The sequence below is a fragment of the Drosophila grimshawi genome, unplaced genomic scaffold (assembly GCF_018153295.1).
Source record: "Drosophila grimshawi isolate 15287-2541.00 unplaced genomic scaffold, ASM1815329v1 contig_184, whole genome shotgun sequence".
NCBI lineage: Eukaryota > Metazoa > Arthropoda > Insecta > Diptera > Drosophilidae > Drosophila > Drosophila grimshawi.
In genome coordinates, this window is record NW_025062956.1 from 253,141 (window position 1) to 277,961 (window position 24,821).

The 24,821-nt window shown below is 39.2% G+C and overlaps 1 protein-coding gene and 1 long non-coding RNA gene across 5 annotated transcripts in view; one reads left to right on the top strand and one right to left on the bottom strand.

Annotated features, from left to right (window-relative positions):
* The window catches only part of LOC6561011 (protein Shroom), a 48,560-nt gene that overhangs the window by 5,330 nt on the left and 18,409 nt on the right, over positions 1-24,821 (bottom strand). Inside the window, exon 6 of one of the 4 annotated variants that reach the window (XM_001987790.3) lies at positions 24,401-24,600. In XM_001987790.3, the coding sequence (XP_001987826.2) occupies positions 24,401-24,600 (200 nt within the window). Of the gene's footprint in view, positions 1-7,946; positions 8,121-12,147; positions 12,195-19,162; positions 19,790-24,400; positions 24,601-24,821 lie in introns of those variants that run through there. The other 3 variants (XM_001987789.3, XM_032735012.2, XM_032735011.2) reach the window with 3 other exon arrangements.
* On the top strand, positions 23,467-24,164 carry LOC116805074. Its single transcript, XR_004365007.1, has 2 exons — positions 23,467-23,557; positions 24,001-24,164. It is a non-coding gene; the product is annotated as an uncharacterized LOC116805074 (long non-coding RNA).

Genomic DNA, 24,821 nt, shown 5'->3' on the forward strand with positions numbered 1-24,821 from the left:
GTAAAAAGTTCTTAAGAATCGATTCTAGACATACAATAAAATATATGAAAAAGCGACTTAAAATTATAAGACTTTAAACTGAACATTCCATACTTATATAACGTACTAAAAGGTGTATATATTTATTTCAATCTCATCCAAGCACTTGCGCAATAATTGCCAAAAGTCCACCCGCCCATTTTGATTCAAATGGGGAGAAAATTGCACCCGCAATGCTAAGTAGTTGGATTATAATACCCAGATTTATGGCAAATTATTGTTTCATTTGGTTATGGTTTCTTTGAATGAGTTTTTGAATGTTGTGTAAGAAGCGTAATGCGTTGAAGCATTTCATTGAAAATGCTTTATAAGCCAAACAAAAATGCCGAAAAGACAAGAGAGACAAACAGAAGAAAGGGCCCAATGAAATGCTTGGCTGACTATCTTGGATTTGGGAGTCTCTCCGTCTGGTCAATAACATTTCCATTTCCATACAATTAACGCATAGTTTTTGGCTGTTATTTTGTTTTGCTTTTTTTTTTTGGCTATGTTTGGGGCGCTGGTTATGTGATGCAAATTATGAATTCGAAAGAGCAGATTTTGATAAATTGCCTGGTCTTTTGTTTTGCTAGTCGCCAGTTGATAGTTGGCAGTTGCATAACCCGAGCTCAATCGATAGACCCCCCTGCTATAGCCCCGTTGATGATTTAGTTATGAGGCAGATGAGGCATTTGAGGCAGGAGCATTGGCTGGGGTTCACTGTTTAAAACGGCGTTGCATAAAGATTGGCGAGGAGTCACTGTCACTGTCACCATCACCATCACCATCACTGTCACAGACGCCCCCTGTTGCTAGTTCCAGTTGCAAGTTTGCAGTCTGGCTGATTTGGCTTTTGGTCACTGGCCTCTCTGCGTGGCGCGGCGTTGCGTATGTAACGTTTGGCGCCGTTGCACTATAATTTTTGATCAGCAATATACCAAGCTGGTTGCCGCTGATGTTGCTCTTGCTGACTAGTTTTCTTTGATAGTAAAAGTATTTTATTTAAATATGCCGACGACGACGTCGCTGGCGACGCATGGAAATCACGTTTTTTACATCTCGTCTTAACATTGAGCCACAAAAAAGAAGGCGAACAAATGTTCGCTGCTGTAGTTGTTGTGCTTGTTGCTCGTTGTTGTTGTTGTTGTTGTTGAAAACATAAACATCTCTCACAAGCTGAGCCGAAAAAAACCGGATTGAACGCGTCGCACACATTTTCACTTGCCGCAAAATGACGTCAAGTCCAACATAAACAGATGGCCAACAGAGTCACCGTCGCCGTCGACGGCGCAGTCGTCACTTTCTTCTTTCGGCGGGGCATGAAATTGCACTGAGGTCAGAGCAGTGTATAGTGTACAGGGGGGATCGAGAGGTCAGGCAGCCGCTACTCGATACGTTGCACACACCAGAACAAATTGCAGCAGCAGCAAGAGCAGCACCATTGCTCGATTGCTCTTCAAATTCCTGTCGAACTCAAGTCTGGTATTTAGGCATTTTTTTTATTATTTTTTATTGTTGCTGCTGTTGTTGTACAGCAACTGCAGGCAAGCGACAGCAACACATCAAACTATGGCATAAATTTCTCTTGGAAAAATTACTGTGAAATACCAAAAACAACGTGAAAAAGCACGGCATAAAGTAAAGTAAAGAAAAGCAAAGACCAAACAGCACATGAAGACAAGAAAAGAAAAGAAACGAAAAGAAAAGAAAAGTTCTCTTTTCACATTGAAAGTGGACGTTGCAGCATCTGCTGCTGCCGCTTGAGTAGCCAGCCAGCCACACTCGAGAGATGCGTCTTTGTGCGCAGCACATTGGTGCCAAATGCAATTTATGCGAATTTATTCCGCATTCAGAAAAATGGCCCAATATCTAAACAGCCATTGGAGGTGTATATTCATGAGAAAAAAACAATCAAGCAGCTTTATTCCCTGTCCACCCCACACCACATCACAACTTCTTCTTGCTGCTTATGAAAAAATACAGTACAATAAAGGAGACCCTTACGAAAAGCTGGGTACGCCCTTAGGAGTAATATAAATTATAATTCGATTCTTATCTTGGGATTCCTACCTAAGAATTTCTTACAATATCCTGTTTGATATTTGCTATGAAAACTTAAATAACTTTCTTGCATGGTGTTTTAGAAAGACCTACGAAGAAGTATGCTAATTTTATGCAATAGCTTTTTGGGAATTCAAAGGAAATGCGTTGAATACCTTTCTTTAAAAAACTGAAGAAGATAAGCTATATGATTAATGGAACCTCCATTAATTCACAACGCACCTAAATGAATCCTGAATTAAGCAGAAATTGTAATCTTTAGGTTTTGCCCCACTGTGTACAATGTTCCAGGCAGCTTTTGTTGCTGTTGTGCTTAACAATTGCTTGCCTGACGATTCATGGGCTGTTTTCATTTCTAATGCGGTTGTTGTTGATGTTGCTGCTGTTGTTGCTGCTGCTGATGTTGCTGCTGCTGATGTTGTTATCGTTGCTGTTGCTGTCGTTCAGCAATAATTATGATCCATTAATTCTGGCGGCGGGCGGCGCCTTGTGCAATATTTTTAATGTAAAATCGATTTAATGGCGCTTCTCGCTTGAGGGCTCTCCCCAAAATAGACAACTTGTGAAATGCAGCAGCAACAAGCAGCAACAAGCAGCAGCAGCAGCAGCAGATGCCGCTTCTATTGAAAGTGTCGAAAGTGGCTGCAACCAGACTCGAGCTCCGCTTGGGATGTTGGGAAGTTGGGCTGGAACTCAAACTGGGTAATTAACTTGTGAGCTAAACGGGCAAGTCATAATAATTATATGAGAGACAACAAGCCCAAGACAAGCAGCTGGGTTAACATAAGAAGAACAAAAGATGCAGCCGCGCAGGCAGCACTCAACTGTGGCTTGGACATGTGCGCACTCAGGCAACAAAACAAAAGACAAGATCATAAAATGTTAGATGCTAAAACCCCAAACCCCCCTGCTGCCCCCATTATTAGCCATACAAGAAGGAGGCCGCCTATTGTTCACCCCTTTCGAGCTGCCTGTGCTAATGCGGGTCTTTTTTTTTTGGCCAAGTTGTTGTTATTGCTGTTGTTTGCTGCTAAAGTAGCGGATGGTCATATGAAGTGAATGATCATGTCTTGTGTCTTGTTGCAAATATCCGCGACACATCTGCCAATGACATTTTCACTCTGTGTGCTTGGCAAACGGAGCTAAAAAAGATAACAAGAGCTGACTATGATGTACCCTGTAGCTCAAATAAAATGATTGAGTATGATCATGGCTCCAAGCTGTGTGTATTTATAAATAAAATCTGTGTTTATTAAGATGCGATGGCATTCAAAAGGTTAATATATAAAGAGGCCCTGCCAAATATTTGCAGGGTATGCAGGTAGAAGGTACGCTTGTTGGAGATCGTTATTTATGCTAATTAAGAGTATATATAGACTTTATAAGATGGGAGATATCTCCCCTTGCTTGTTACATGCACAGAAGTTCATAATACCCGTTCTGCTACTGAATGAATGGGCGCAGGGTAGCAAAATTATAAAACAACAGCGTATTTGGCCCTCGGGCGCATGCGCAACACGTCCGACTTGGATCAGCCGCACTAACTGGAGTCAGAGCACCAGCACCAGCAGCAGCAGCAGCAGCAGCAGCAGCACTTTAAGCCATTTGCGTTTTAGCCATTACACAAAAGCCGCTGGCGAATGCCAAAGTGTTTGCCGCTCTTTGAGTAGGAACTGCCCTGAATACGGATTTCGCATTTGTTTTCTTTCGTTTTGCACTTTTTTAGTTTGGTTTTGTTTTGTTTTGTTTTAGCTGCTAATTTGTGAGCATAGCTTTTCGTTTCTTTGGCTTTTGCGAAATGCGTCAAGTGCATGAAGTGTGTTGGTGTTTGGGGATGGGTAAGAGTTAAAGGCGGGGAGAGCCAAAAGCTTTACTTGTTTGTCATGTCACAACTTGAAGATCCGGGCATTTCGACAGCAGCGAAGAAAAAGACAGGAAAAACAACACTACTGGCAAATGATTTACTGTGATTTAAACGATGCTTAAAAAACTTGTGTGTGGCAAGGAAGATTGTAGTTAATCATATTAAAAAAATATAAAGCTATCAGCAAATAGCTGATTATATGAACATCAACATCAATGAGTAAATGACCAAAAGAAAAAATAGCCAATATTTTATTAATAAGTACAGACTTGGAATACGAGTGTGCATAAGTTGAATGTGTTAAAGTTATATCGCAATAATTGTATGCTTGTTATTTGAGCTGTCAAAAATGAAATCTAAACTGCAATCAACCATTATAGTAGTTTTAACCTTTAGGCAAACCTACAAGGAACTTTGCAAGCGGAATATATTTTTAACAACTCTAATATTAGCCGGTGCCAATCAGCAGTGAAATGCACAATGTTATTAAGTTATCGTTAGCTGTTTATACAGATTGAATATTAAAAGCCTCATCGCCCTTCATTAGCTGTTAATTGCAATTGCTGGATGCGAAGTCTAAGCAAAACTCATGCCTTTTATATGATATCATATGCTAGAGACAAACACAGAACTGCAGTGTAAGTGGAGTGTGTAAAATGGATGTGTAAAAGGTTCGTGAGCTCATCAGGGAAACATGTCAGCAACAGTCAGCACTACAATAAGTAATACGAAATACCAGACAAAAAAACATATATAAAGTCAGGCAACTGCAACAACAAAACAACACAGATCATCAACAACACCAGCACCAACAACAACAACAACAACCGTGATCACCATGGACATTTATATATTTCAACACATGCCGCGTCGCATGATCGACGATGGTCGTGTCAACTGCAGATACACAGTTGCAGATACAGATATAGCCACAGACAGACACAGATACATATGGAAATACAACTACATGTGGAGTACCAGTACATTTCTGTACTTAATTTTTATTTATTTTGAAATGAAAGTGAGAGATTGATGGATGGTCCGGCAAGTTTATGTATTTATCTGCGTCAGTTAATTGCCACGTTGTTGTTGGTAGCTTTTTTTTAAGTTTCAAGTTTGACCTTTAGCATATTAATGATGTAGATCAGAAATAACAGCAGCAACAACTATATATAACAATCGCTTGCATTGTGTGTTGTCATGCAGACTCGCCCAGAACAAAGCAAAACATTTGAGATACACAATGGCAGCAATAGTTATTGCTTTATTGATGTGGCTAATGCTAGTTAAATCAATCAAGGTTAATGCTACAGGCTCCCCCCTCATAAAAAAAACATGAACAAACCAAAAACAGAAACAGAAACAGAAACCGTACTGAATTAACTGAACTTTGTGTATGTAATTAATGGATGGCAAATAAAAATGCGCATTGATATCGAACCAAAAATTTGCATCACTTTGCAATTATTTATGCAAATTGTGGCACACAGTGTGAAGCAAAGGCAAAGGCAAGAGAAAAGAAAAGAATTCTCACGCTGCCATGCCAACGAACAGTTCCACGACCAAGACCAAGACCAAGTCCGAGTTTTAATTCAAAGTCGCCGGCTATCGATAGCAATGCTCGATTGATCGATTTGTGATATAGCCCCTGCTACAGAGTGAGGCATTGCCCCCGGGTATATTTTGTTTGTTATTGTTGCTGTTGATGTTGCTGTTGTTGTTGCCATGGATGTTGCCGTGTCAACATTGGGCTGTGACGTGCTACGTGTGTGTAGTTCACTCGGTGACTGGGGCTGCACTCCAGTTGTTTTCTATGTCACGCGCTTCACAACCCAAAAGCAAACAATAACAAAGCGTGGCAAATGAACGCATGTTGGAAGTAAGTAAGTATTATATACTAAAACTCTAGGTGTATGACTCGCCTGGAATGAATATGAGTGTGTGTGTGTGGGTGTGTGTGTGTGGCTGCTGCATGAATGTAACTGCTATCCGTATTTGTACTCATAACTGGACAGCTGACGTCACAAGGCCAGCACTTAAGAACAGCAATCATATTGTGTGCAAAATAAACAATAGTCGACAAAGAACAATAATTGAAAGAATGCCATTACCAAGAAGCGTTTTAAAAATAAATAGATTAAATTCAAAATTGAAATTATAGCTACAAATGTGGTTAAATTAAAGCGCGTTTCTCCTTTTGAATATTTTTATTTACATTTTTATAAATATGTTTCTGAATACATTAGAATTTCTTTAAAATAAAAAAAAAACTACTCAACTAATTCGCTTTCTTTCTATTTTCAGAATTATAAAATTCCAATTACGAGCACAAGTAACGAGCACAGCTCAGAAATTCAGCTAAAATCGCAGCTTAAGAAGTTCTATAAGGGTATTGAGCGTAATTGAATGTCAAATAATGCTGCTTAATTTTGGTTTCGATTTTGTGTTCTTAGCAAACGTCGCAATTTGCTGCCCAATAAAGCGAAGGTTTTGTGGAGCGGAACACCCAATCAAAAATAGCCACAGTAAGTAACAGTGTTCCCAAGATCTTTAAGAGCTGAACAAAAAATAAATAAGTAAAAAGGAGACCCAACCCACACCCACGCCAAGAGCTTTGCACTGTGCTTTTATTGTTGTTGTTGTTATTATACAAAACCTTGGACGTGGACGTGTGGCGACCGCTCCAGCAACCGAACGTTGGCCCCAGTTGGATTTGTTTGCTGGTGATGAGTGCCACTCCTAGCTTTTTGTGGATAGGATGAAAACAGAGAGACATTCAAAAGCGGCTGGAAAAATAAGCTGAAATACATCCGCGTATTGTTTGCGCAGGCCGCAACAATTGCAGTTGCCACAAAACATTAGGCGCTCGATAATTAACGGTTTATTGATAAACAACGAAAAAGACGAAGCAATAGCAATGACGATCAGCAGGCCGATTATCACCAGTGCACATCAAAATCAACATCAACATCATCATCATCATCATCAAGACGATGATCATAATCATCATTTAACAGCACGACGCTGGTCATTTTGGTGCATTTGGTGGGCGTTTTTCCAGCAAAAGTTTGCCATAAACATAATTCTCTGTGGCAATAGCAACAACAGCAGCAGCGATGCGGCAGTTTGGGCCAAGCAAAAGCGTGAAATTATATTTGCCTCCATGGCAGCCATGACATTCGAGCTGCACCCCGCCAACCCGCACCCACTCCACCTCTCTGCTGACGGCCCTAAATAGTTGCTGCTCGCTGAGTCAAAACAACTTTTATGTGTACAACGAACTCGCAGCAGCAGCGGCATTTTTATAATAATAATAATAAAACAGCAACCACAACAAAGACAACACGCTGCACTTGTTGCACTTTTGAGGATGGTGCCTGTTGTTGGCTTTGCCATTGCTGTTGCTGTTGCAGGACAGGAAGCGATGGTTGCCTTTTTGTCGTCACCACCCAAAATTGGCTACACATTTGGCATTCATTTGGCTTGATGTTGCTCGCGTGCAGCAGCAGCAGCAACAGCAACAATGGTGAGTGCCAAGAGCAGTGCCAGAGTCTGGCAAATGTAAGAAAAATAAACGCAATTAAGTATTCGCAACGGCAACAGTCACAGCAACAATAATATCAACAACAACAAACAGTAAATCAAAAACGAGATCAAGATTTGGCTTTGATTGCATTTTCAAGGTTGTTGTTGTTGTTGTTGTTGCTGTTGCATTGCCCAAATTGGCGCGCTGCAATTAAAAACGGCTACATATATGGCGTGCTTCTCTTATATGTATTGGCTAGGAAATGTAGCCAACGGTGCAAATTGTATGGCGTCGCTTTTGTGCCCCAAATTGCGCAGCGATACGCCAGCAAATGACGTCACACTCGGTGTCGCTATTTAAAGTTTTGCATAATAAACACACCATATACACACACACACACACACACACAGACACGTGTGCACAGTTGCCCAGTTGGTGTCTAGACATTTTCCATTTGCACGCTCCACTAATGATTACCTAAAGCCCAAATGCTGGCACCAATGTGACATCTTGCTACATCCATAGACTCCAGCTGAAACTTTTGAAGATCAATCACTGAGAAAACGCGTCTTAAATTGCACCGTTTAACTTGCTCGTTTAAAAATAAATCAACTGGGCGAAAATCCGTTGCTTTTCATTGAACAAAAATAAGACAACTGCCGCCAGCTATCTGAAAGATTCACAGAACTTTTGTGTGCGGACCGCGGCGAAATGAGTAACGCAAAATTTATATTGGTTTTGTTGTTGATGCCTCTCATCATCAAATGAAAATGTGCGCAAATAATTTTGAGCATATGACAACGGGAAGCATCGGTTTGCGTTAATAACGAACTGGGAATGCCCTTGCTGAGGAATTTTGTTCTGTTGTCGTTAATAATGGGAGTTTCTTTAGAATAAATAAATGTGAGAAAAATAATTTAAAACAAACAATGCCCTGAAGTTATTATATAAAATCTAATTATAAATGACAGCCATAAAGCATTGTTATATGACACGATTTTCATGGTATAAAAATGTGTAAGGTTAATTAAATCATACAGAATAAATTGTGGTATTTAAATCATTTGCCAAGTATTGAAATAACATATTATGTTTTCATTAGCATAAATATTATAAAATAGACAATAGTTGCTTGCTTTAATATATTTAATAAATTATCTATCATTCAATTTTAGGGCTAAATAAGAATAAAATTGTTAAAATTGTATTTGAACAATTTTTTAACACATTTCCACTGTTTTAATAAAATAATTTGCCACACATATTTATTTATTTAATGTTAACCCCTTTTTTCAGTTCCGCTGTTTCAGAGACACAATTATTTTTGTGTTTCCGGAAGCAAAATATTTTTTAACAGTGTACTCTAAAAATATGCTGCATCATAAGAGAAACAGAATCAATGTTGCAATATAGCTACCCAAATGAATCTATTAAATTATTAAGTAAATTAATTCTCGTTTACAAAAAAAAACTTTGGCAAGGGCATGTGAACGTTAAATTTAGAATAAACAAAAGCGAAAAGTCATCAAAAAAGTAACTGAAATATAGAATGCTAAATGCGATAGGCGCTGATAGAGGTGTTTCTTATCATAACTAAATTATATGGCCGCTGTGAGTCAGTTAACAACAGCAATGAAATCGATTTGGCTTAAATGTGCGTCTGCTGTCTCTGAGCAAACACAAATCACGGCTGAGATTTGAGTTTGGCTAAAAATAAATGGCATCATTTCGGCTGCAATACAATTTAAAAGATGATGATGATGATGATGACGATGACGACGACGACAACATGCAGCGGATTGTCAGGGCAACAAAAGTGGCGCCGACCCGTTCCATTTAGACGGAAAATTCGGGAGTCCGCGACGGCAACTGCTGATTAGCCAACAAATTAGACGCATGCCTGACATATTGGCTTTTATAAATGCTGTTGGTCTTGTCTGATTTATGCACTGCGGCTGACCCAAAAAAATGTAAATATATAAATTGTAGCAGCAGCAGCAGCAGCGGATGAAGTTGGCATCACATAGCAGGAATGTGGCTGATGTTGTTGTTGTCGTTAAGGTTTTTGTTGTTGTTGTTGTTGCTTTTCATTTTATTTATGGTCAGCGCTTTTGTGGACTGTGGAATGTTTTTGCTTAGCTTTGCATTTCATTTCGGCGGCAATTGCAAATTGGATGCACCACAAAAACAAGAAGTAAGAGTGCCCTAGCCGAATGAGATAGACCACTAGATACCCTGCACCCAAACGGTGGAATTGAATTTTTTGTTGTATAATAAAAATAGCCCGATGTGGCCTCGTCTGCTGACGATAAATAAAAATAAAAAGTGCTCTTTTACCAAGTTTTGAAAAACTACAGGGTGTACGAAAAAAGGCGAGATAAAGACACAAAAGCGAGAGAAGAAAAAATCAATTGCAAATTGGCGTCACTGTTTGGTGCTGCTTGCATTCTGATTGAAAATTGTTTGTGCCCAGTTGTTTTCCCTGAAGAACGTGAAGCAAACAAAAGCACTATAAAAGCCGCAGTTGCAGTTGCAGTTGCAGCAACAGGATGCGTTGCTTAGCTGTTGCATATTTGTGGTCACCCTTTGTGGACTGTGGGGGTCTCTTCCTGGGGACCTTTGTGGCCTGCCATTTGCTTTCTTGGTTTGCTGGGTAATTCGTCATGCGATCGAGAACAACAACAACAGCAGCAGCAGCAGCAGCAACAGCAACAGCAAATAAAAAGCAATATTTGCCGCTTAGTTGGCGCTTTTTACTTTGTTGTATTATGCAGTCAGGCCTGGCAGGCTGGCAGTCAGTCAGTCAGTTAGTCAGTTAGTCAGTCAGGCTGGCTATGTAATGTATTGAGCTGGCTTCGACTCTTTGGCTCCAGACTGCCGGCCTTGAGCTGTCGCTGGCCACGTACGCAAAGAAAAATGTGCAACGAGAGTCGGACGCGAACTTGGACGCATAATAATGATCTCCAAACTGTACAAAGAAAAACCAGCAAGCAAAAAAAAAAAAACAACGTAGGCAAAGTGTTCGCATTGATTGCATTTCATTTGCATTGTGAGAATCAATCACGAACTACAAACTCCACAGTCATGAAGCCGAGAGTCTCAGACAATCGTTTGGCAGACTGTAGTCTAGTCAGAGTCATTTATTAGTTATTAACGTGGCTAAGTGCATGTGATCATACACATTTATTTCGCGTACTTACAACATTGCAATTGCCATTGCAATTGCGATTTCGATTCCAATTGCAATTGCCAACAACGACAACAATAACAATAACAACAACAGCAGCAACAACAATACCAACAACAGTAACAATCATAATGATTGAGCACAAGGCAGACGACGCGTCGACTTGTTGACAATCATTTGACGACATTGGCCATTCTAGCTCATAGATACATTAAGCTATACATATAAATAAACATATTTGTATCCATTAGATGCACGCATACAGCCAACAGTTATGGCTATTGCTGCAGCTGGCTTTGCATTTCAATTGTGACCGCGTGCTTTCGTTTTCATTTGGCGCTTTCCAGTGCCGAGTGCTAATCGAATGGGCCAACAAATGGCGCTGATTAGCCAAAGGGAGCAGGGGGGGAAGGCAGAGAGACAAGCCTGGCTCGTTAGGCCTTTGTTGCAGCTGCTTTCATTTTCAGCCTGCCGGCTTTCACGCCCAATTCGGCATGCGTGCGAGCGCGTTAGCTGCATTTTGTGGCTGCATCAGCATCTGAACACAGAAAAAAATGGCTGGGAACGTTTTGTTTTCCTTTTTTTTGCTCAACATTTTCGACAAAGTCATTTTTATAGTTTCAAGTACGCCTTGGTATAAGATTATACTACATAAAGAGACATTACATTAAACAAGTAGAGTTTTTAAGATCTAATTAGGTCGCAATGCATGAGGCCTCCCGAATAATAATAATTATAAGCTTGAAAATAGTATTTTTCACACAAATTTCTCTAAAATCAAGTACTAGTTAAACAAATAGTAATAATACTTGAACTAAGTTTCAATTCATTTAGCGAGTGCTAAAGACGCTTTGGCGTAAGACAGACAAAGTTTAAAAAAGCCCTATTTTGCTTGAGATTACTATATACCGATTTCTTGCCTTTTGATTGTTGAGTATATTTATTTCCATAATGTGTCTCAGCATTTGATCAGGAACATTAGTCCTCAATTGGTTGCCGATACAAAACTGTGGCATCTGCTGCCACTTTGCCTGCCTGCCTGCCCATTGTCTGATGAAAATGAAAGTGAAAGCATTTAGTATGCATAATGCAGCAGACTTTGTGCGAGTAAATAAATATACACACACAAATGTGTTTATAGATATGTATGTATGTTTCCACTATCTTTTTTATATGCACAACGACGGGCAATGAGACACATTTCTGTAAACTCCAAAAATATTTTCAAAGTCAGCTCACAATTAATGACTTTCAAAATAGACGAGCAATTGTCACAAAATCAAAATAAAATTTGACACTCTTTGTGTTTCCCAGGCTCGAAATTGACTCGGAATGGAAGCAATCGTGTTTTATATATTTTTTTCTTTGGTGTCAATTTGTGTTCCATACTCGTAATAAAATGAAATTGCTTTTTAAATTTTATGAGCGAGTATATGAGTGTGAGACTGTGTGTATTTGTGTGTATGTGTGAGGTGCTTTTGTAATGATTACCGAAGTCCATTAAGTGCCGCAGAACTTGGCATCTTTCGTGGGTGTCACTAATTGAATTTCCACTCAGCTGAGAGCTCAGCGCCTAACGGCACTTTACGGCCCAATATTTCGGACTTGTTCTCAGCGGCTCACGTAGACCACATAAAATGTTTCATTTCAATATATTCAGAAAACAACACACACATTGCGCAACGCAGTTTTGTCAGATACCAATTTATGCAAAAAAAAAAAACAAAACAAAACAACAACAATAAAAAACAAGGAAAAAGAAGAAAAATACTTTGGTGCCTTTGGGTTCTGTCCCAAGAATAATTGCAGGCACGTCGCACCGAGCAGTACTGAGCCTCAGTGAGCAAAAAGTCCAAGTTCATTGACAGTCAGTCGTCAGAGTGTCGCCTTTAAATCTTGTCTGCCACGCCCGACTGCCGATTGCCGATTGCCGTTTGCCATTTGCCGTTGTGCTGCGGTTATCGACTTGGTCATTAGCTTTGGCCATAGCCAAAGCGTCTCCAGCGGACATGCAAAAATATCGTGACCAAAAACAACAAATGACGAATACCCAAAGTACAAACATAAAACATTGCATGAATTCAAGTTATTTGCGTTGGTAATGGCAACCACAATAAAAACCCAGGGCTCAAATTAAATTAAAACCCTCTAGCATATTAAAATTGCATTTTTTGTGACCTAATCTTAGCTATAAAACAACAAAATTTTAAATTACTACAGATTTATATAAACCTAGGGTCTTTGTTGGATAAGCGGTTGCAATTTTGGGTATGTGTATAATTTTCTAGTAATTTATATTCGATAAGATTCCTGAATCTAAGTAAGTACGCTTCTTCTAAGCTTAAAAACACCAAAGTTATATAACTTTAATTTTGTTAATTAGTTACATAAGATTCGTTAATGTAAAGGTATCAAATAGTATGTGAAAAGTTTGCAGTTATTTTGCAAAAGAGCTCGAGCAATGAAATCGCCTTAGATAAATGCATAAGCCAAATCACTTTTGCTGATCTTCACAGCGACGCCAACTAAGCCAAGTGTTGCCCAATGCTAATGGAAGCCCCACTCAATTATATATTTCATGAGCACTACCATTGCTCAAAAGCAACAAAAACCAACAACAACAGCAATAAAACCTTCCCAGGCTACTGTGAAATTGTTGCGTTTAAATCGCCAAACATGCTGTACTATATATGTATATAAATGTTAATTGCATTACATTTTGGACAAAAACAAAAAAAGAAACCAACAAAAGAGAAGTAAATTAGGCAAACAATTTAAACATGCGCTTGTGCCGGGAAACCCAGTTATAGCCGTATAGCAGTCTTAGCCAAGTGCTGCTCCGATTTTAATTTGGGTTTTTGCTTGTTTTTTGGGTCGTTTTTTGCGCATGTTTTGATTTTTATCAGCTGGGTGGGCTGGCTGGCCGAGGGTTTTCATTTACTGTCTCTCTGGGTACGTCATGACGCGTCTGACCCACTAAAAAGCCTTGTCGTTTTTTTGTTACTTGTAATTTGTTGGTATATATTTTGTTTTTATGTCAAAGCAATTTTCGTGCTTGGCACAAGACAAGGCCCAAACCCAAAATCCAAACTCAAGCACAGATACAGAGGCAGTCAGAGCGCAGGCAGATGCCTCCGATGCGATCGATTTATGTGTTGTTTCCAGTAGCGGGTCTGAGCCAAACAGGAAGCCAAACTTATTTACCTTTTGGCCACTTTTCAGCTCATAATTATTAATTTATGTATGTGCATTTGTAAATGTATGTGTGCAGCGTCTGCGCTATGCTGGGCCCGCAGTAGCGTATTTTTTCGTTTTTGGTTTTTCGTTTTTTTTTTGTATATTGTTATTGCTCGTGCGAGAAATTTTCGTGTTATAAAGTTAATTTGTGAAATTTTCTGTTTTTCAGATTTCTTAATGATTTGCGTGGCTCGTGCACAACTCCGAAGCAGGGTGAGGCGAGGGGCCGCCCCGCTGAAAGGAAGTTGCGCGCCATTGCCAGAGGTTACTGGAGCGTTTAGCTTCGTTTCTTCATTAATTTTGCAGCAGCTAATTGAATTTGGTGTGTGGTATGTGGTATGTATATGCCATTTGCCTCAAAAGATTCTCGTTTTCAGATGAGATGACCTTGTCACTTGACCATGTACGAGCCATTAGCTAAATAACGCAAAAGTCTGCCCATAAACTCTAAAATAGTCTTAGTGTTTTTGTCGCAAGAAGCCATCCCTCGGCCGACCCACAGTTCAAATGTTCTGTGCACGCACCTGTTGCTTCAGCTTCAGTTATAGCTTTAGCTACTTCTTCTGCTTGAACTGCACCTTTTGTTTCCTCTTTCTGTTATTTTTTTGTCGCTTCTCGACTTGTTGCTACATTTGTTTAACTTTTGCGGTACTTTGTCAGCCCGCTCGACTTGAACTTGCCGCTGCTGCTGTTGGAGTTGCTGTTGGTGCTGGTGTTGCTGCTAGAGGCCATGACTTGGGCCCGCAACTTTATCTACACATAATTCTGTAGAATGTAAACCGTTGTTGTAATTACAATCTACAACCACACCAAGAAGCCTCAAGCACATAAGCTATGTGGAGCCATATGTTGCACAGTTATCACTATGCATATATTTGTCTTTGAATAAGTACAAGACAAGTACAAGGAAAGTCTCAGGATTTTAAATCAAATGTAAATTTGAGCAGTTGTCTCGTTTTCGCTATGACTGTTTAGCATTTAAACAGCTTCGTGTAAAATGCTTGTAGGCGTATGGAGATGGAGCTATAAACGGCAGACAGTTTATGTTTATTAGGCTTTTACAGTTTCAACAATTTGTTAACAATTTAATGATTTTTTTTTTAAATTTGCGAGATTATTGTAGGTTCATAAAATACAAAACTAATGGTATCTATAAAATCTATGTGGAATTAGAAGTATTGTGAATTTTTCTTTGTATTCTGAAGTGAAATCTCTCAAAATCAGATATTTGCTAATCAAATTTGCCAAAGAAAACTTTGCAGTATGAAAAATAACCAATTTTTACTTGATTCTAAGAAAGATGAGCAAATTAATAAAATATTTAAAGAATTCATTTTGAAAAGTTCACAAAAAAATTTTGAAAAGTTTGCCATCTTTTATTGTTGAACAACAGCTTTTGTAGTGTATTCCTTAGTCACTTGTGAAAGCGACGTTCTGAAATGCTTTTGTATTGTCGCTGCACTCATTTAACATCATTTGACTTTTTGTTTTAGAATATGCATGAATAATGCCCGCGTATTCCCTGAGCTATTGTACAGAGAGATATTCAGAGTGCGAGACTTGATGGTTCGCTGACTGCCTGTCTCCCGTTCTGTCTGTCTGTCTGACTGACTGTCCGTCTGTCGTATCTATCTGGCTGTTGGCTGAGTAACGAGCACTGTTCGCCGTTCACTTTCAGATAAAGTTGGGAAAGTAACAACGTAAATAGTGGTATATAGCACAAAAAACAAATTACAATTGGATTGCAATGATATATAGAGTAGGAACAACTGTGCAAAGTATGTGGGTTGCTTTTGTTCTGTGCTATGCTAAACCAGTGAACGGCGCTTTGGAGTTCAGCTTGGCTAAACTGGGGGTTTCACCTGTGTGGGGCTCTCGAGCTTCCCCAGTGCGGGTGCCAGCGATAATGCAGACCTTTGGCTCCATTTGCATGTATCGTGTGCGACCAAACAGTCACAGTTGACAATGGATAACTCAGAACTTAACACGTACTACACCAAGCAAACTAGGCAATTGATTGCGTGGCGAGGTGGTGGCAAGTCGGGCTGGGGCATCCGCTCATTAGTAGCACTAACCTATTGGTCGACAGCATGCTGAGCAGTTTCACGTTTTTTGTTTGTTGATTTTATGACGCTCTCAGCTAATTATCATAATACAGAACTGGCACAATAACAAAAGCAAGCCTATTGATTGATTGATGAATTGAAACAGCAATAAAACAGAGGTCGAACAACAGCAGCAGCAGCAGCAAAATGCTGCGATCAGCAAGGGGCATGTTTAAAAAATTCCCGATAACATTTCGGGCAGTCTAATGAACCCTGTCTGTTAACAGCGTGTAATAGATACACTAAGGGAAATAGTCAGTTATTAGGAAGTAAAACTGTACTCGATATACATTTAAACTTATAAGAAACTCTAAGCGATAACATGAAACTCATTAAAAATTCAAAATTAAAATTGGTGATAAAAATATTTGCAATATTTTTATTTTATCAGTAAGCTTGGCCGAAATATGTGATGGAAAAAACCCATTCGCTCATTTTAATTGATTATTAATTATGTACATTTATTTCACACTGAACCTGCAGTCAGTTTTTAATTATATACTGCAATATTTCCGTAAAAATTCAATGAAATTATTTATGTTAAATTTACTTGTAGTAAATAAAACGTTTAAGTGTACATATTTAAATGAAGCGTTTCAATTGTCAACTTGTCAGCGTTGATTAAAGAAATGGAATTTTTATACATTTTAATTAAGACTGAATTATTGCCGCGTGTCGACAGCATATTAAAAAAATATTGTAGTTTATTGTTGGCTGCTGCTGCTGTATAGCAATTGAAATGCATGTTAATTTGGTATTTGTTCAAGTGTTCAATGTTATTTTGGCATGCCACAAAAATAACCCAAAAGCAAGAAGCACGCGAAAATCAACACAAAGTAGAATAGGAAAAACCCGTTTAAACATTTCAATAATTTGCCATATCTCAAAACAGATGCACATATCGACATTTAACACAAAGAACAATCAATTTTATTTAGAGCAGCAGCAGCAAAAGGCGCTAATTGAAACTCTCATCATTTGGCGTCGATCTTTCCCGCATTTCGTAAACCTGTAATAGCGGATTGGGCTTTTGGCCCTGAATGTCATCCCTATTATACATTTTCCACATCGAATTGATTGGCAATGAAAAACGTTTGTGGGCACAATAAACGTTTATTGTTTGATTTGTTTAGTGCCTGCTACAATAATAATAAACATTGTAAGCCCTAGGCACAAATCAATTTCAAATAGTTTCCGGCCGAAGGTTAGAGCAATTTCTGTTCCAGATACAACTGCTCGTAAACCAAAATTCTAGTGCCACAAAACTGATTTTTATATAGCACAGAATTTTCCAACTTTAATTTTTTAAGTGCTCTTCGATGTTGTAAACTTTATACACTTGCGTTGGGTATACTGTTAGCTCTAAGGTCAAAAGAAACAGAATCAGTTTACTTTTATGTATACCGAATGTTTCGAAATTTAACTTGATTTATATGCTTTAATTGATGATGATAACTAAACTTACTTTCGCGGATATTTTTACAGATTTTACAAAACTTGACCAAAATCAAAGATAAGACTAAACTACTACATATATTAAAAGTCAGCACGCAAGAGTACACAATATTCGGTGATTTGCATAAATACTATTTCATTCTTTATTCTTTGTTTTTTGGTTCTTATTGATTATTTGTTTATGCTGCGAATGAAATTTGTGGTTCGTTAACATTTCTCCATAACTGGCAAATTCTTTTGCTCATTCGTTCATTTCATTTATGTCGAAATTCGTGCAAAGCCTTAATAAAAGAAAAACACAAATACAACAAAAAAAATAAAAATTCGGCCAGCGACGTTTTTTTGTAAACGCAAACAAATTTATTCGCTTTGAAGTCTAGAAATATACATGTGGAGGGAGTGAGATACATTAGCTGACAAACCGCAAGCGTTATATTTAAAGTAGGGTAAGACTAATTGAGATGTGACTTTGCTGGCTTAAATACAACTTGTTTAGTTAAACAATTTATTGAGTTTCAAACTGAATGTGAATTGCGTCTGTTCTAATAAACGTCTGTTCCACTAAAGGGAAATATTTGAAATAGACAAATTATTGCATTTGTCATAGCACTCAGCTTTTGTCTGTTTAGCTAAGCCCAACCAGTTTTCCAGCTCATCAAATAGTTTTAATGGCAGGTTCTTAACATGTATTATACATGGCACGAGGGTGATTTGTGTTAACTCCTCTGAGGGTGAGGTTAGGGGTGTGTCGCTGATGATGACGTAGCCAAGGGTGACAGACAGGGCTGTTTGTGGCTAGAACCGGTTTCAGCCAGTTGATGGCCCCTAAACAAAGGCAACCATTGTTAAATGGCAAACAAAAACAAAATCGATAAGATCTGCACAGTTGATAAAGTGAAATTATAGAGAGCAGGCAAATACACACACATATGTGCAAATATACACATATGTGTATATATACATATATATCCAACTGTCTGGCGAGTCAGCAGATCACTGCGAATTTTAAGGGTATTCATTTGCATTGTCGGCGCGTGTCTCCACAAAATGCTCGCAAAAAAGGCATGAAAGAAAGACAGAAAATAAGGTTTTTTTGTTACACGCTGCCATTTCGGTTGTCAGGCAGGAAACGTGACGCGAAGTTATCTTTTATTCCAGTTCATTTTGCACCTGCCGCCTACAATGGAAATGAGAATTGGGAATTGGAAGCAGTTAGAGTGCAGGCTATATAAACTGTCATGCAACAAGAGCGGCTGCTGCTGCTGCTGTGTTAAAGATCAGTTTGTACGACAGACCAACAGCTGTGAACAGTTATTAGCAGCTGTTTGAGTGGATGTGTGTGTGTGTGTGTGTGTGTGTGTGTGTTAACCGGAGCCAACTGTCGTCATTAGCGAGTCTGGAGCCTAGGCTTTGAGCACGCTGAATATGGTTACACTGAAGTTAGACGACAGACAAGCAACACACACTCACACACATGGATGCTAAACTGGTGCAATTACTACTTTACACACACACACTCACACACACACATATATATATAATATCTTGAGAAACTGTCGCTTATGCTTATTAGAGACTGTCTGTTTTCACTGCGCCCAGTTTTAATAATTTAATTTTTTTCTGAATAGAATTTCCTGGTTTAAAAAACTTAATTTATTGTTAATTACGAATAGTTTGAACATCTCTTATGATTTTATCATATCGTTTACCTTCTAATGCGAAATCTGCCGCCGAAAACCATTTTCAGCTGATGCACGGTATCCACAATTGTGAAATCCAATTTGAGCGACAACAACAAAGGCTTACAAATCACAACAATAACAACAACAAAAACGTGTTGCCTGCTTCTTCTTCTTCTTCTTTTACACTGCTTGTAGTTGTTGTTGTTATTGGTCTTTATTTTTTACTGTAATTCACTGTCGTTATTTGTGCAAATTAAATGCAATTTTTGGTGTGCGGTTTGTTGGCATAACATTTGAACCTGGCGCCGAACTTCCTTGTTCACATTGGACAACACTTTTTTTCCTTTTTAAGGGGTTTGCACTTTATGACTGTATGATTTGGGGTGCGGGCAGTGTGCGGTGGGCGTGAATTATACTTTTAAAGTGCGCGACAATTTCAATTGATTTACACGTATGTAAAAGAGGCGAAAGTTGAACATGTTTTTTGCCTATGACAAATACGTTTGCATTGCGGTTCGATCTTCAAATGCGGGTTGCTGCGTGGGGGGCGTGTAGGGGTGTAGGAGAATTTATTTGCACACGCGACGTTGTCGTTGTCGTCAACGCTATAAAGCTGCGCGTACGTCTGCACGCGTCAGCGGTTTTCACTCGTTTGAAGTTGCGGCCACAAACAGACACAGGCAGACAGCGGCGAACCACAATGGAGCTGCCGGCAAGCACAGCAATGAGAGAGAGAGAGCGAGAGAAAGAGCGCGCAAATGAGAGCGTGCGCAAGCGTAGCAAGAGTCGGCAGCGGCTCAGACAGAACCACAAAAAGTAAGAGTGTATTGGTAGCCAGCCAACAGCAGCTTTGAGTTTTGTTTGTCGTTGTTTGGCTCTCTCGGTCGCTCTCTCAGGTATGAACAGCATTTGAGTGATCTCAATTGAGCTGAGAACAGCGCTAAAGTGATTGAGTGAGTTGCACTGCACGAAAATAAGTGGTTAATAAGCGGAAGGAACTCAATGTGGCTATTTAATTGGTATATGTTTCTATTATAATTAATCATATATATATATTGTTTTTAATTCCGCTCATTAAGTTGCTTATTCATTATTTATTTTTTAACTTTGTTATTATATTTGTATAATATTTATTATATTATTCCCATTTAATAAGTTGTTTTTATTAATATCACTTGCCATACATTTTTTTTATTTAGCCTTATCTACCTGAGGTTCGATGACTGCACAAACTGAAAGTGGGACTGTTGGTCACTTATTAATCGGAACGTATTTATTATTATTTGATACAGATTGTAAACACGAATCGCCAAACAAATTACTCATTGTACGTAGTCTCAGCAATGTTAAACATTTTGAAGCATACTTTAAGGCGCGCATATTATTTTATTTCTGGCGCGTATAATTATGCAATATTTTTATAAATCAAATATTTTGACACTGCAGAAAGACCCTTAAAGGTTGTATACGAAGAAGTCTGCTCAGATATATAATTTATGCACTTTACATATGTAGATTAAGAATTTACGAAACTCTAACGCCATTAGTATATCACTAGATTCGCTAATAATCTCACTTACCCAATTAACGTATAAAATCAAATAATCAAAAAGAGCAAAAACAATTGCGTATGCCATGACAGTGAACACAAATCAGAAGGCGAAGACAACACAAAAACAAATCAGGCATTACTAAAATCAGATAAACTTGGCGTTGACCATAAAAAAAATGTTGCATTAAATGCAATCGCCTCTTGTGTGTGTGTGCGAAATTTGCGCAATATTCTGAGGCAAAGTTCAATCGATCATTGCTGTCGATATTTAGCCGGCGATAGCGCCAAAAATTATGGCAAGCACTTTGTTAGATGTTGCTCACGATGCAGCAACGGCGACGGCGACGGCGTCGTTTTCATTGTTGTTGGTTGTGTTTTGTTATTTGGTTACATTATTGTTGGCTGGTGGTAATCATGGTGACTGCATCAAGTTTGCGTCTGTCGCGACTGTCTCGCAAATTGAATTGTCTGAAGTTATTTTGTCTGCAAAGCCGCGCAGGCGCAATGCGGCGCATGAGTGATTTATTTCACATACGCCGCGTGTGCGCAATCGAGCTGGCAGTTAATTTGAAAATAATACGCTAGTTGGTTAGCTGGTCAGCTGGTTTAGTTGAATGGCGCTGAACCGGCTAAGAGGCTTTAGAGGTTTGTGGCCAAATTGCCTGGGCAAATTAATTCAAATAGTTTTGCGCCTGGGCCACAGGCCGCCGCCGGCTGTGCAGAGGCGATAATTAGCGCCTGTCGAGAACACATGGCCCCAAAAAAAAAAACACAGAGTGTGACACACCTCAGCCCCAAACTGACAGTAGCCGTAGGTGTTGGCCAATTAATGACCGCAAAAGCGAGCCAAAAATACTGGCTGTCAGGCCATTCTGTGATTACAGTCAAACTTCACTAGCCCGAACCTTCCCGCGAAGTCAATGGCTTTGGCACCTCGAAATTGTGTGGCAATATCGATAAATGATTAAATTCAATGTAATTTCCATAAGATGAATTTTTAAATAAGTCGAATTAAGCTGACCTACTTTTATTCCAATTTAGTGTACTTATAATTTCATTGTGATATTGTGTATTGATTTAATTTAATTTATACCAATTTATTAGTTGGCTATTTAGGTTTGCCAAGAATAAAGTATTGGAAGCTCGGGCAATATGGAATATAAAAGTTTCAAAACTGAGAGATAATTTACTATATGAAAACAGAGAAATAAGTAAGAATAAGGTTATATTTTGTGACAACTGGGGTTCGTATGATTTAAAGAAGCTCGACTGTAGTTTGTTGTCTCCCCTCTCTCACTCTCTCTCTCACACTCTCTCACTCTGTGAGTGTATTTGAGTACAGGTGGTGGCAGCAAAATTAATGCGATGAAATGCTGCTTGCCCTTTGCTCTAATTTCTGCACGGGGACGACAGGCAGACCCAAAAAACTTTCAAAATGCAAATGAGGCATGTTTGAACGGTTGAACGGCATTTGAACCCGCGATACGGGAGAGAGACAAGCCCCAAGACAAAAACTTGCCACAAATTGTGTCAATATTTGTCTCGTGCTGGATGTGCTGCAACAAATCGTGCCGCAAAGGTCTGCAGCGGTGTCAGAGACACAACAACAGCAACAAAAACATGACAGGCCACAGAAATTATTGAGCATGCCACAGCAACAACAGCAGCCGCAGCAACAAACGAGCTGTTGCTCCACTTGGAAGTTGAACTGCTGGCTGGTTATCTAATGCCCGCACCCAGCCTCTCAAACAGTGGGTGCAAAAACTATGCTCGCGCTAATGAACCAAACCAGCGTTCATCTATCAATGTCAGAGCTACGCTGAGCAGTAGAATAAACCTTTTGTATTTGGGCTGCCCCTTTAAGATCAATTTCAACTTCGATTTGGATTGCGTTTAGGTTTACGATTTCAATTCGCTTTGCTTTTACCCCACAATCAAGAACAAAGAATAACAAAAAACCCACGCCACAGGAGCCGCAAAATAAAACATACAAAATTGTTGACACATTTTGAATACACTTGCCGTGCAACGCAGTGGTGGCAAGCCTAATTTTGTCATAAACTATGTAACGTATTTATCGAGTCATCTTAGAGGTGTAGTTTTATGTTATAAAAGCCATAAAACTATCGCTCGAAAACTTGACTCTATTATGAATTCCTTTATCATTGATAACTAATGCGCATGTGTTGAGTAATGAAAAGCTCTGCATAATAATTAGAACAAAGGCGTTTATTTGCTCACATGTAAAAGCTTGCCACAATTCGCATATGGCTACGGCTGCTTACTAAAATTATCCAAGCCAAATTACTAGTTAAACTTGACTTAGGTATGCGCAAGTGCAATCCGTTTGAAAGGGTATGCAACATTCGGTGTGCTTTAAGCTAGCTGTTCTTTCTTGTTTGCTGTTGTCGTCATTGTTGTTGGTTGCTCAGGTGCGCCCGCGCCAATTGGCGATCAGTGATTTGGTGATTGGGTTTTGGGGTACAATATATTGGTTGACTTGTATATTGGGTCACCCACAATGGCCACCTTAAAAGCGAAAGTTCGCAGTCCACACTCGATTTGCTTGATACGCTTGATTTGCTTGATTTATGTTGTGCAGTGTGTGTGTGTGTGTGTGAGTGTATGTGTGTGTTTCATAATCCAATTAGGCGCAAGGCACAGCTGCTCAGCAAGCATTAGGCGACAGCTGATTGACGGCCAGCAGTTGCCCCAAAGGAAGCGGCTTATTAGCCAACAGTGGTGCTCAGTGCTCAGTGCTCAGCGGTGCTGCGGCTCAGTGCTCAGTGGTGCTTGCAGTGCGGCTACTGTGCCACGCACCGCATTCAAAGTTAATTGGATTCGATAAGGTCAAGAACAAAGCGGCAATTGTGAGTCAGGCGCGTCATGGCTACAGCTAAAGCGATTTGGCTTTAATCCATCTGTTGCCAAAAATATATATTTCTTAGCTAATTTCAAGGTGGAATGCGAGCAAAGTAATTTTAAATACCATTGGATTCGTTTGTTAATGGATTAAATTAACTGAACTGCGTGTTATAAAATAGTTTCTAAATAAGAGTTTTTAAATTTCAAGAGTGAATGACATTAGCTAATGTTAGTACTTTGGAATAGCAAACTTTAACTTATTAAACACTAGAGAAATGGAGCATACAAAAAACTATAGCGATAAAGATATAGAGCGAGAGAGACTGAGTAGTCGAGTGAGGGGGGGAGGAATAGTGAGAGAGGGATGGGGGACAAGCTTTGAGCTTTAAAAGTAATATCTTAGACATATGGCTACTCGCTAATTATAAACATTTTTCATATATTTCAGAGACTGGAGCTCATACAACCTGTCAGATAAATATGATGAGTTTAAGAAAGGCGCCTTTAATTAAGTACTTTCAACAATAAAATCTACAGCTCGACGATATTTACATAATTGATATGTTAATTTCTCAAAATGTAACCCAAATTCAAATAAAGTCTAAGATTCAATTCCAACGTTCTCATATCTCAACGATAATTTCCAAGTATTAAGCTGTATTTTAGACAAAATTTGCCACTAAATTTCACGCCTCACTCAAACTAAATCATAGCCAATTTTACGCTTGCGAATTGAATCATAAATTTGCAAGTTTATAATATAAAAGCAGCATAATAAAAAATAAATAAAAAATCGCAGCTGCTTAACGGGGCGTATGATTGATGCACAAATTGTACGCTGCACTCACCGCTTCTGCTGATTGCTCTCCAGATTGTTGGCTATAACGCTGTCAGCGAGCGTGGGTCGAGCGCGTGGCATCAGCGGCGGCGGCACAACGCTGGTAACGCTCTCCAGGATGGGCGGCGGATTATGCGGACGCTTGCGGCTGTTAGTGGGCAGATTCGTGGGCTTGACGGCGCCATTAGATAGCGCCGGTTTGTGGGGCAGCTGTGCGACGAAAAAGAAGATTATGTAAGTGCTATAGTAAAACACGAAAGAAAAGCTATCCTTGGCATGCCAAAGATTGTATACCCTACCAGGCCGGTATCTTATCTAATTCACTATTGACTGCAGAAGCCCATCCATGTGTGGTATATCAAATCGTTGGGCCTAAACGGAAGATGCAATTCAATAAGTGTACCTAATGAGATTTTAACTTAACTGGGGGA